This window comes from Mytilus edulis, chromosome 12, assembly GCF_963676685.1.
Source record: "Mytilus edulis chromosome 12, xbMytEdul2.2, whole genome shotgun sequence".
NCBI lineage: Eukaryota > Metazoa > Mollusca > Bivalvia > Mytilida > Mytilidae > Mytilus > Mytilus edulis.
Genome location: NC_092355.1, coordinates 67,969,228 through 67,983,768, shown reverse-complemented (window position 1 = coordinate 67,983,768; position 14,541 = coordinate 67,969,228). Strand labels below are relative to the sequence as shown.

General features: G+C 32.2%; 2 protein-coding genes across 2 annotated transcripts in view; both read right to left on the bottom strand.

Moving 5' to 3' along the window:
* Positions 1-728: 728 nt before the first annotated feature.
* Positions 729-4,571, bottom strand: LOC139499279 (uncharacterized). Its single transcript, XM_071287948.1, has 5 exons — positions 4,551-4,571; positions 4,016-4,105; positions 2,523-2,603; positions 1,412-1,865; positions 729-1,136 (listed from the first exon to the last, which is right to left on the bottom strand). Exons 1-5 carry the CDS (start codon positions 4,569-4,571, stop codon positions 1,099-1,101), a joined length of 684 nt encoding a protein of 227 aa, XP_071144049.1. The 3' UTR covers positions 729-1,098.
* A 1,235-nt stretch (positions 4,572-5,806) lies between these two features.
* The window catches only part of LOC139497795 (death-associated protein kinase 1-like), a 46,915-nt gene continuing 38,180 nt past the window's right edge, over positions 5,807-14,541 (bottom strand). The window contains exons 12-13 of the mRNA XM_071286028.1: positions 12,422-12,573; positions 5,807-7,144 (exon numbers count right to left, since the gene is read on the bottom strand). Coding sequence (XP_071142129.1) covers positions 5,807-7,144; positions 12,422-12,573 — 1,490 coding nt within the window. The remainder of the gene's footprint in view (positions 7,145-12,421; positions 12,574-14,541) is intronic.

Below are 14,541 nucleotides of genomic sequence, written 5' to 3'. Positions count from 1 at the left end.
TTTTGTTCTCTATTCCTTCTTGGCAATCACATTCCATAACTCTATGAATAGACAGTTTTGTTCTCTATTCCATCTTGGCAATCACATTCCATAACTCTATGAATAGACAGTTTTCTTCTCTATTCCTTCTTGGCAATCACATTCCATAACTCTATGAATAGACAGTTTTGTTCTCTATTCCATCTTGGCAATCACATTCCATAACTCTATGAATAGACAGTTTTCTTCTCTATTCCATCTTGGCAATCACATTCCATAACTCTATGAATAGACAGTTTTGTTCTCTATTCCATCTTGGCAATCACATTCCATAACTCTATGAATAGACAGTTTTGTTCTCTATTCCATCTTGGCAATCACATTCCATAACTCTATGAATAGACAGTTTTGTTCTCTATTCCATCTTGGCAATCACATTCCATAACTCTATGAATAGACAGTTTTGTTCTCTATTCCATCTTGGCAATTACATTCCATAACTCTATGAATAGACAGTTTTGTTCTCTATTCCATCTTGGCAATCACATTCCATAACTCTATGAATAGACAGTTTTGTTCTCTATTCCATCTTGGCAATCACATTCCATAACTCTATGAATAGACAGTTTTCTTCTCTATTCTATCTTGGCAATTACATTCCATAACTCTATGAATAGACAGTTTTCTTCTCTATTCCATCTTGGCAATTACATTCCATAACTCTATGAAAAGACAGTTTTCTTCTCTATTCCATCTTGGCAATCACATTCCATAACTCTATGAATAGACAGTTTTCTTCTCTATTCCATCTTGGCAATTACATTCCATAACTCTATGAATAGACAGTTTTCTTCTCTATTCCATCTTGGCAATTACATTCCATAACTCTATGAATAATCAGTTTGGTTGACTTTTTTATCTGGTTCATTCATTTGTATAACTCTATGTAGAGACGGTTTAAGACAGACTGTAATTGGTAACATTTTTTTCTCAATACACGGATCTAGTCAAAAATGATCAGTCTAATGCCAATAAGTTGGTATGGTAGGTAGTATGTCAATTTCTTTAAAAGTTTTGAAATTACTATTTGTAATAAAAAATACGCATGAGCTTATTTCTCTATTGTGTTGGAAAAATTTCAACTTCAATATCCATTTCTGAAATGAAAACAAAATAAATCACAACTGCTCAGATAACTTTAGTTTCTGTTTTAAGTTCTACTTTAACAGTTTTCAAAGAAACCCAATTTTTAAACCAGTAGAAAAGGAAGCTTTTCTTTAATATTGATTATCATGCAATGGAAAATGTTCTCTAAATACTTATGTTTTATGTTCGCATACCTTCATACTGTTCTAAAAAAATAAATGGATACAATCATAACGAACTTTGTGCACAAATTCTGTTTTTAAAAAGGCTAAGATTTCTAACTTACCTAATATTTCATTTTCAATTGATTGAACGTCCTCAGCAGAAATAGTTTTAGCCAAAATTTCATGTAGGTGATCAGTATAAAGCCTTGTTGGTTTGTTAAGTTGATCAAAACGTTGTAAGAGATCAGTTAATATGTTACACAACTCATTAAAACGTGTATCCCCAAGTTCAGCTGCCCGTGAGTGTTGTAGTTCATTCCTTGTAAGTCTTATACGTTCAATATCATCTCCAACAGCTATGTTTGTAACCTGAATTTTTTGCCAGTCCCCTCCCCATCCTTTAGATGGAACATGCTTTTTTAATTTATAATGCTCCTGGTACAAGTATGTGATATCACAATCGCTCCTTGGACGTAGATTTGGTATATCTTGTTTTAACAGGTCATACGAAGCATCAGCAAGAATATTAAGCACAATTATTCCCATCTTTATAAAATTGATCTGCTCTGCGGTGAACTGAAAACAAATAATAAAAGTAAATAATTGTTATATAAAGTATGTAAAAGGTCAGCGTAATCGTGAATAAGGCTACTCCAATATCCGTCCTAAGTTTCTTTTTATTTTGGGGATGTAAAAGCACCCTGCCACGTCCACTCTGTGATTTAGCTAGATGTTTTTTTTCTGCTTTGCATCCATCTGATGAGTTAAGCCCATTTCAACTGATTTTTATATTTTGTTCTTATGTTGTAATGTTAAACCTTTGTCCATAAAAGGTTAGGGAAGGATTGGTGCCTTGAACTAGTTTATCCCCGCCACATTCTGTGTTTGCCTCTCCCAAGTCAGGAGCCTGTAATCCAGTTGCTGTCGTTTGTTGTTGTATATTATATTATTTTGTTTTTCGTGTTAATATCATTTTGAACATAAATCAGGCTGTAAGTTTTCTTGTTTGAATTGTTTTACATTTGGCGTTTCTGGGCCTTTTATAGTTGACTATGTGGTATGGGTTTTCCTCACTACTGAATGCCGTACAGGAAACTATAGTTGTTAATTTCTGTGTCGTTGGTGTGTTTTCGAGAGTTGCCTTAATGGCAATCATACCAATCTTCTAAATGTTATATCGGTCAGAATGTTTATTATACATAGTTTCGGATACATTATTGTGATATCATATACCTCTCTCAAATTGCATTTACTTGGTGGCTCTTCAGAAATATTTGAATAATCTCTCTTACCACGTTTGACACTTACACGCACCTGCAATTAATAAATCATGTTCAATTATACAAAACATAATATAATAATTAGTAAACCTTGAGAAATTATTCAATTTTGACAGAAAACTAAGCATTGTGGATGATACTTATCCTTTCTGCTCACTCTATTTGTTTGGACTTAGGAGTTATAATTCACATACAGGTTTCATTATACTAATCATGTATAGGGCTGGTATGTAAAACAAACAAAGTTTGGAAAACTCATAGTAACTCTGAAATAAGTAAAATAATTTGTATTGGGCGATAAACAAATGAACAAGAGGTGAGCTAACTAGACATACAATCATGAGATATGAAAGCCAATGTAACTATCCACCTGACACCAAATGGAGTAGATGTAAGCAACAATTGGTTGCCGTACGACATTCAAAATTGAACAAAGCTAATACTGCATATTAAGCTATAATATAATTTCAATGAGATTTGAAAACAACACCATATATATATTATGCGTTTTTCTGGATTTACCTTCAAAGGATGAATAAGAATCTAAACAGTTGAAGAGCTATATGGCCAAAATGGATCTAAAAATAGCCAAATCTATCTGAAGTCAACTTTGAGGAAGTTGAAACATAACATTTTTTTTAAATTTTAGAAATTTCTGTCAATAAATAATAAACTAATAATTTGATTACGGACTTTCCGTTTTGAACTTTTCCTCGGAGTTCGGGCCATTTTGAATTTCTAATATACATGATATACATCTCAATCTACTAGCATACAATGAAGAAAAAAAGAAAAACAAAAACAAAACAAATAAAACTTAATAATGGTAAAATTCATCATTCAAGGGCATATACAGATATACGAAGTTTGCCAAGTAGTTTATTAAAAGCTAAAAGTGTTTGCCAAAAATGCACAAAAATACCTGAACTCATCAAAACCTCATTAAACATCTTCAAGGACAATAGCTTCTACAAGGGGTCAACTAATTATGTATGCTAGATTGACAAATTTGTAGATCTTGTCCTGATGATCATTTTAGCTGTAAACAGTTTCTTCTTATCTCTTATAGTTTTCATGATGATGAGCGAACATACAAAAAATGGGTAAACATCCATATTTAGCATGTTTATAGCCAATAACTGCTATAAGCGTACGAAGTCGACAGTTTATTTCGGACATTAAAATTATTTGTAGATCTTGACTTGTCGATCATTATTGGTGTTCTTTCTTTCTTTTTTCTTCTATAATGTTTTCAAACCCACAAAAATGTTACGGATCTGATTACCCGTTATAACTGATAGTAACAATAATTGACCAGTGATAAATGCTATCCATGTAATTATGATTAATCTAAAACATCCTACACATTTAGTTATACAAAACTAAATATATTTACATAATACTAGTTTATATACATGTTGTATGTTTTCAACAGTAGAGTGTTACCTTTGTGGGTGTACTTTGCATTGGACTGGTGTTTTCAACCGAAAGATGAGATCCTGGAACATGTTGAGTTTTTTCAGAAATCTTGGTCAGCTAAAAAAAATTAAAAAATAGTTACCACTATTGAATGTTCATTACTTTACTTAAATTTATAAATAACTAATGAAACATACATAACAATGTACAATGTTATCTAGTTGCAGCAATAATCTCCCTGCGTAAAAACTGCCTTAAGGAATTTAATATCCCTTTGTACTTTTCTTTTTTGACTTCATAGACTATATGTATGTCGATCCTGTGTGAACTGTTATCACACAAATGGCTTCAATAAGTAAACAAACAAAATTTAAAAGTCATTCAAGCATGACTAAAGGTACATCCCATTATTGCGGTTAAATTGGAAATGAAGAAATTTTTATAACATCCTTAAACTAAATATCAATTATCTAGTGTATGTTAGTCTTCAAAATTATACCAAATCAATAAGAGTAACCTAAAATCAACTGAAGCCTGACTGAGGGGACATATCCATATATACTCTTAAAAACATAGTAGACATTCAGATATTTGTGCCAATTTAATACAAAAAGACAGATAATACAAAAAAAACCCAAATAAAATGACAGCGATTTTTTTTATAATTGCTAAACGGGTGCCTGTGGATAATATTTATGAATCAAAGGAAAAGCGTGAGAACAAGTGGTCAAAACATGTTTTAAAAATGCAAGAATGACTTCTAGACTAATATATTAACAAGAGTGCACACGCTGAAATGTCTCGCCTTCTTTACTAATCATTGATATTATGTTGATAGACCTAAATATAAAGCTTTATTACAACTGTCACATAAACTCAACATTAACCAAAGAAAATGAAACATTGATCAATAAACCATGAAATGAGGTCAAGGTCAGATGACCCATGCCAGGCAGATATGTGCAGCTAACAATTCTTCAATACAACAAATATAGTTGACCTATTGCTTATAAATTAACAAAAACAGACCAAAACACAAACACTTAACACTTAGCAATGGACCGTGAAAATGAGGTCAAGGTCAAATAAAACCTGCGTAACAGACATATAAATCATAAAAATATTTCCATACACCAAATATAGTTGACCAATACATAAAGTATTAGAAAAATAGACCAAAACTCAAAAACTTAACTTTGACCACTGAGCCATGAAAATGAGGTCAAGGTCAGATGACACCTGTCAGCTAGACATGTACACCTTACAATCATTCCATACACCAAATATAGTAGACCTATTGCATATAGTATAAGAAAAACAGACCAAAACACAAAAACTTAACTATAACCACTGAACCATGAAAATGAGGTCAAGGTCAGATGACACCTGCCAGTTGGACATGTACACCTTACAGTCCTTCCATACACCCAATATAATAGACCTATTGCTTATAGTATCTGAGATATGGACTTAACCACCAAAACTTAACCTTGTTCACTGATCCATGAAATGAGGTCGAGGTCAAGTGAAAACTGTCTGACGGGCATGAGGACCTTGCAAGGTACACACATACCAAATATAGTTATCCAATTACTTATAATAAGAGAGAATTTAACATTACAAAAAATCTTAACTTTTTTTTCAAGTAGTCACTGAACCATGAAAATGAGGTCAAGGACATTGGACATGTGACTGACGGAAAGTTCGTAACATGAGGCATCTATATACAAAGTATGAAGCATCCAGGTCTTCTACCTTCTAAAATATAAAGCTTTTAAGAAGTTAGCTAACGCCGCCGCCGCCGCCGGATCACTATCCCTATGTCGAGCTTTCTGCAACAAAAGTTGCAGGCTCGACAAAAAAGATGCAATAACATGAATGAGATGAAATCTTTCCTATCAAACAATTAAAATAATATATTACCTGTATCGGTTCATGATCAGACCATTCATTGATATGTGTTTCTGTACACATCTCACAAAAATAATCTGCATCTTGCTCATAAAATCCTGTCACACAGTCTGGTTCTGCAAGGCTACATCCCAACATTTTGTCAAATTTTACAGTCGTCATTTTGAATCTTTTACATATTATAATGTTTATTTCTCTTGTAACAAAATTATCAATGTCCTTGAAAAGACATCTTTCAATGTTACAATGTTTCCCAAAATCCCAAACCTGAATCTGAATCACATTGGGATATGTCGTCACAAGTAATTTTGAAGTCTTTTGAAACTTAAAGACGACAGCTCCTCTGAAAAGAGCTATTGGCCGTTTTTTTTGTCCACGGACAGGTACTTCTGCAATTTCATACTTTCGGCTCAGTGAAGCAATCAAATGATTCATTAAATGTCCAGGTAGAAATTTAAATTTGAAACATAACCAAGTGGATTTTGTACAGTTTTTTTCTGTCACATTAAATTGTTCGTGTATAGGACAGTCAGGTACATCTTTAACCATGCACGGTATGTAATAGCAAGGATTTGTATCAGCGGCATCTCTGTCTGATACAGTTGGACGTATTATAATATCAAATTTCTCCATGACTTTCAATATATGATCTTTATGTTGAAACAAGTTTTGCTTTTCCTCAAATTTAAAGATTTTCTTATTTGTTTCTAATATATTTTCCAAAACCACACTATGTAATATTCCTCTAATATTTAAATCATTCCATTCATCCGTTAAAAGATGCCGTCTGGCACCTGATTGAAATTTCTCTGCTGTTATTATACATTTAAAAGCATCAGACAACCATTGAGTATCTAAAATGATATAATCTGAAAGATCCTCAAAATAAACCAAAGCTCTGAGTTCATGATGAAATTTTAAATATAACATAAGTTCTTCATGATTTAATGGTTTTGGTATTTCAGTAGATATTTGCTTAATTTCATTAAAGGAAATAATTGGTAACTCCTTCTTTTTCTCTCGTAGACATTTTTCCAACTGAATAAATTTAATAGGATAGTCTTTATTCCATGTTCTCATTGTTGTGGCTAAGTTTAAGAGATTTTGTCGTATTAGCTGGAATACACTTGGATTATCTTCTGTGTTTGAAATAAAGTACTCGTACTTATCACTAATGTGTCTTCGTGCAACAGCTGAAACATCCTCAGCATATTTATCAAGGCAATCTCTACATGCATCCTCAATCTAAAAAATAAAGTCGTTTTCTTCAATAAGTCTATGACGAAAAAAACATAAAAGATATGTCAATGGTTATTATAAATTAGAGTACCGTTTCACAATGAGTTTAGATATACATCACAAGACAATGATGATGCCCCCTGCAGTAAGCACGAATATATCTAGTCCACAAGCAGGGATGGTGAACTTCAACTTGGAATAGTTTTGTGCTGCAAAAAGTAAAATAAAAAAAAATACTAAACTCCGGGGAAAATTGAAAACGGAAAGTCCGTAATCAAATGGCAAAATCAAAAGCTCAAACACATCAAACGAATGAATAACAACTTTCATTTTCCTGACTTGGTACAGGCATTTTCTTATGTAGAAAATGGTGAAATAAACGTGGTTGTATATGAGTTGCTTGAGTTTTACTTAGCTATATAGTTAAACAGATCCTTTGGAAAAAAAAATTTCCCGGATAATGGCTAGTTTTTGAAAGTCCTATAAAGTCTACTCCTACGAACACGGGAATAAGAAAGATTGTTATTGTGTAGGAAAGATGTATTTTGTGTCAATGTTTGTCACCAGAAAAATAAATAAATGGAAAATGGATGCGAGCAGTCAGTACAAAAAAGTGTTATCGAAATTCACAGAGGATTGGAGTAAACCATAAAAAAAGACAGAAAAACTGCAAATATTGAGGTGCGTACATGAAAGAAATGATGCATCAATGGTAAAGATAATTGCACAGATTTAGATTCAACAGAAAAGCAGTTTACCATTTAGCATCCATGACCAAGAATTAATTAAAGTGAACACAATCAGGCAATAAATAAAGCAATACCAAATAATCAGCATGATCAGGCCATGAACTTGCTTTTACATTTTTAATAACGACTGTTAATGACGCCCTATTCTTGCATAAGAAGTTTTTTTTTTATATCGCACATACTCAACACATACTGATCACTTTTGCTCAGGAATGACTCATGTGACTCCGATACCTTTCCACCTGCAAAACTTCAGAGCAAATTAATAAGTCCGTATTGCTTCTAATCACAATTCAGACGCAGCATGGCTAAAATGTTTCAATTATAGTGTTTAGCTCTGACCTTATTAAAGGATTTGCCATCGATCTCGCTGGAAAATTGAGACTTTCAGAATTACATCAAGGTATGTCTGATAATTTGCAATGCATGAGGTTGATCGATTAGACAGTGTGAATTTCAATCATCTACAACGTATCAATTGTCGAAAATTTGGACACAAGGAACAATATAAGGATACGTCAGTTAATATCAAGTTTCATTAAAATATAACCCTATTGCCCATGAAGCTTCGTTCAGTGCTTCTTTGGAAAAGATGCCCGCGTAGCTTTTCACGTTTGTTTCTTGATTGATTGATGAAAAATCTCACAAAGGCGCGTCTGAACCGTATTTTGTGTGGAAAATAAATTTAAAAAGATATTGGTATTACCAAAGGTATCGACTCTGTAGTAATGTTTACTTTCACCCAATTCCATTTGGGACTAGAGGTGCAGTGATATCATGAATAAAGGTCACGAACATTAATAAAAGCTTTCTATTCACATGGTTTTTGTGATTTCTACGAAGAGCAAGGCCATACCAGATAATCATTGCAATGCATGAGGTTGATCGATTAGACAGTGTGAATTTCAATCATCTACAACGTATCAATTGTCGAAAATTTGGACACAAGGAACAATATAAGGATACGTCAGTTAATATCAACTTTCATTAAAATCCGTTGGGTAATATCAGGTGGTGGATAGACCAAAAAAACAAACTATCACCTTGACAGATTTAAGAAAACAGATAATTTAGGGGAAAACAAATGGACTAATTTTGAAAATAGAACCATTATTTTTGAAAATTGGAAAGAGTTCTAGTAACTTGATATTTTTTGTCAATGATATTAAAGATGACACAAGTGCTTTATTTCAGCATATTTTTTTTGAGAAATTAGCCTACAGGTTGACATTGTAAATACAGCTGTTTCTCAAACCAAGCCTCTTTTTAGGAGTTTAAAATATTCAGGATACAAAAATACCTCAATTAAACTAACAATAGTGTACTCTATCCTTAGATTCTAATAAATATTCCATAATCACAGAAACGGCAGAATTATTAAACAAATATGAGGCCTTAGGAGAAAAGTTCTAACCCCTGGGTCATAAAACAGGTAATTTAAGCATTACGGGCCCTACAAAGTAAAATCACAAAAATACTGAATTCCGAGGAAAATTCAAACCGGAAAGTCCCTAATGAGATGGCAAAATCAAATGATAAAACACATCATACAAATGGACAAAAACTGTCATATTCCTAAACAGACCATTTGAGGCAGATATTATGAACTTTTATAGATACAGTTAGATGTGAACTGGAGACTTAAGGTAGATTGGATACTTTATGTAACCTTGAATGTTGTAATGATTAACTACTAAGCTTTCCATTTATTGAATTCTGAAATGCTTTCAATTTGTTATCAGAATAGTTTCATACAGGTTCTATACATTTTATGTCAGAAAACATGCACATACATGTACGGTAAGCTGCCATTAATTAAAGTATTAAATTGTTTTTGAATTGTTTAAAAATTGAATCAGGGGTGGGGGTATAAAATATACTGTAATAGCATATCCAGTGTTTTATTTTAGGCTATGATCATAATAAAAAACTATTGTTGTGAGAAAAAGTGTTTTCAAGATTTTTTGAATAAATGCTTTTGTAATTACAGTTGTTTCACAAACCACGCTCTTTTGGGGAGTTTATAATATTCATAGATATTTTGTTTTGTTTACCTACTGGTTCACGGCTATGATCTATATATGTTTCATTTCGTAGAAACAGAACTTGGGAATTTTACCAGTATGAATACACATGGAAGACCCAAAGTGAAGGGACAGGTAGTACAGAATTTTAGTATAAGTTTAAACTCTTAGAAGTTTGGGTCATATACATGTTGAAAAAATGCCACACAGTCCTATATTTTGAGCTTTGAAAAAGATAGTAGTGCATATGAGCTTTCCATTCTAGGATATCAGTTTTTACTTATTTTCGACATACAAGTTTGAATGCTCCTCTGGTATCTTTCACCCCTCCTTTACCAAACCTCATAGTAAAAGTGGTACAGTTTTAGCAGTAAAATGAGTTCCTCTTGGAAATCACATTGTCGATATTTACAGAAGAATAATTGGTAACCAGACATTAATATTTTGACATAAAATAAAAGCCATGATCTTAAAATGTCCAAAATTTCATTTAGGAGTATTGTTAATATTCTATGATATTAATTAATTTGGAAAGGTTATTACATTGAAGCTTTAAATAGTCCAACTAACATATTATACAAATCCATTTGTAAAGCTTAAACCGAACACTCAATTGGTGAAAGCAAAATTAATGTATATGTATCTTAAAAATTACTGAAATTGTATTTCCTTATTTTTCATTTTTCAGAAGAGAATAAGCTAAAACCATATACTTGGAAACTTTTAAATTTTATATTTCAAACGAAAGACTTATTATATAAATGGAAACAAACAAACGACAGTCTATATGTGATGTATGTAATGAAAAAAGATGATTATAACCACTTGTTTTATTACTTGTGAATGTTTAGAAAATTTCTGGAAGAGTATTTATGAGTTAATGAGAAAACAAATGTAGATTTTAGGATATCGTTAAAAAAATTAGTGTTGGAATGTAAAATTTTTGAAAAAAATATTTTGGTCGGAATTATTTCGAAACAATTTTAGGTTTTTCTATATACAAATCGTATGATATATCTAATCAGAAATTGAAAAATGTTAATGTCTTCCAAATTTTGGTTCAAGAATGTATCAAAAGATGTAACGAAAACAAAATAATAAAATAAAATCCGTTACTGCAGTCAGTGACAAGAAGTATCTAAAATTGAATAGATAAATACATAATGCAAAATTTTTTGTTTTGTATTTTAAGAAATGTATATATATATGAACAACTATTTATGAACCTTGGTTATCAGTGAAACCGTACATGATACATCAAGAGGATCTTGGACTCTTGATGTAACTACGTAAAAAGTATATTTTGTGAATAAACTAAACAAGTCTGAAAGAAAGTTTCATATTACATAAAACCTGACACAATCAAATGTTATCAACCAATGGAAGAAGTGAAAAAAACCCTGTCATTGTTGTAAGTTTAAAGCGGACGCAATAAACCATGTAGGAGGAGTTGCAACGACAAGTTCGGTTTTGTCAAAAAAATTTAAGTTGAAAGGTGTATAGTTAAAAAAAAACACCTGAATGGTTCAGAAAACCATACCTGCGTGCACATCTATATATAAGGATCTAACAAATTAATACACAAATTTTCATGTAGATCAAGAAAAATCAAGTAGGAGGAGTTGCAACGACAAGGATGGTTTTAAAAAAAGTTAACATTTGTAAGGTGACATGGTCATGATTCTGATAATCTAAACAAAACGAAATTTCTTCAATGGCAATGTTTGAATATCATGATTTGTCATTCTATAAAGTTTGAAGTGAATCAAACAAGGAATTGAATTAAAGAACCTTTGTGAGCACACTCACATACCCCACGCCCCCACATTGTCACTGGACCAACAAAATCTCACCAGATTCCTAAGTTCAAAGACTCATAACTCTACAAAAGTCAACTGATAAAAAATTTCTTGTGGATATGCACATTTACACATTATGTCCTCATTAACTACAAAGATTCATGAAATTCTGTTGTGTGGTTTCAGAGGAGTTGCGATGACAAACTGTTGCAGTAGTATCAAAGTTCAAAGAGCATAACTCCTAGAAATTTTTTTTTCCTGTCGACATACACATCTACATAGTATGTCCTTATTATCTACAAAGATTCATAAAATGCTGTTGTGTGGTTTCAGAGGAGTTTGCGATGACAAGAACAGGACTGACGAACGGACAGACAGACAGACAGACAGACAGACGAACGGACAGACAGACGGACGGGTCAAAAACAGTATACCCTTCGCAACTTTGTTGCTTAGGGTATAAAAATTCAAAGGAGTTGCGATGACAAGAACAGGACTGACAGACCAACTGTTTAGTACTTTATGGCAAAAAGTTTAAGTTCAAAGCGAAGGAGCATAACTCCTAGAAAAAAAAGTTTAATCATAATTCCTGTTGATATGCACATCTACATAGTATGTCCTTATTATCTACAAAGTTTTATGAAATTCTGATGTGTGGTTTCAGAGAAGTTGCGATGACAAACTGTCCATAATATGTATACTAATATATACCTTTACTTCCTCAGAAGCCTCAACTTTGTCTTTATGTGTACCAACAAGAACCACTGGTGGATAAAGACACTTATTCTTCTCTTCAATACTTCCAAGCACTTCAGTGGTACTACAGTAGCAATGTATTGAGTTCATCCACAACTGAAACATCTCTACAAAGCAAAGACTTTTCATCAGCACTTCTATCTTACACTTCAAGTCATATTTACCAATTTTTACATCACGATGACGGTAAGGGCATTCTGATGTATTGTTGCCACAGAGATTTGACTTTCGTTTTTGACTGGTAACCCATAGTATAAATAGGCGGACATTATCAAGTGCAAAATAACATTCCTTATCGCTTGTTATAAATTCATTTCTTCAATGAACACTCATAAAAATATTTTTTAGAACACAAATTAATAATATGAAAATGTTTTGTCGTTTTAAATATATATATAGGTAAAAAATCATTAATATATATGCACTGACATACATAAAAATTGTGTTAACGCATGCGGAAGAATATCTCGAGAAAAGAACGTTTTTGCAGGAAAATATGAATGCCTACTCAAATCCAATCTATAAGATCGAATTATTACAGAAGAGTGTCCATCATGCACTTGCACTGCACTAGTAGAACAAAAAGATATACAAATGGATGAAAATTATATATATATGGAACATTTTATGGACTCCATCACAAGTTGGTCGACTATTATGGAATGTCTGTTTCCCCAATGATGATAAATATGTTCCAATAGTCGTAACTACAATCCTGTCCTCTTTTCCCTGATTATGACATCACTTAATAAGATTTTACACACAATGTATACTCCCGTGAACAACACGACGGGTGCAACATGTGAAGCAGGAACTACCTACCCTTCAAAGGCACCTGATATCACTTTGAATTTTTCGAAAAACTAAGGATTTTCTTACCCCAGGAGTAGATTACCTTAGCCGTATTTGGCACAACTTTTTGGAATTTTGGGTCCTCAATGCTCTTCCAACTTTGTATTTGTTTGGCTTTTTAACTGTTTTGATCTGAGCGTCACTGATGAGTCTTATGTAGACGAAACGCGCGTCTGGCGTATAAAATTAATTGTTTTTAGAATGGATTTAATACTTTTATCGACCATGAAGCCCATAATTTCTGTTGCCTTAATCATACCAATGGAAAGATCAGAAAACATTGCCCTTAAAAACAAATAGGTTTGAAAATAAAATTGTTAAAGTTTGACTGATGTCTGTCTTTTTTTCTTTATTTTTCTAGGGAAGATGTGATTATTAAAAATCTACCATATTTTCCCTACTTTATAAATTCCTATTTTGTTTTATGAAGTGGACTGGCCATGGTTATTGGATTCTTTGCACTAATTTATTGAATTAAGTTATTATTGTTTAATCTTAAACCATGCTGAAATTCTACATGCAGGTTAATGTGAAAACCTTGTTGAATTCAGCATGAAGGTTTATGTTTAGAACTACCCGCTGAAATTTTTCATTCAAATTTATGTTAAAACCAGTCAAAATTTCGCGCTTCCAGTCTATCACATATTTCAATTTTGCAAAATTGGCGTCCTTTTTCAATTAGATGTATTCAGTATATAAAAAAGATATTGTATTACACCTTAAATATATCAAAATACATGTGAACTCCAAACTTTACGACACTGCAATTTTATTTTGCAGCAATTCAATATGCATAGGACATATTGATCTTGTGCTCCTGGTTCAGCTGTTTGTTAAAATGTATAATTGTTATGAACAGTATCGAATTGAATTCACTGCATTTTATATGTAAACATTACAATAAACCTTATTTCATTCGCATGTACGTTTGATTTTCTGATTTATTAAAATATACTTGTTGTCTCTTTTAAAGTTAACATATATTGTTTTTGCATTTTTCCAGGAATTATCTCACTTTAATGCAAGGACTTTAGGCCAACTAAAATTAATTAGTAGATTTTCATCCAAATTTTTTTTTTAAATGGGGCGGGTGGGGGGATTTTATTTTTTAAATTTTATTTCATATGAAACCCTCGCCATGAGTTTTTCATACCGCGGGGTATATGCTAGTGGGAAACAAGCTTGTATAACGTATATACATGCTGTATAAGGAATCCTACACT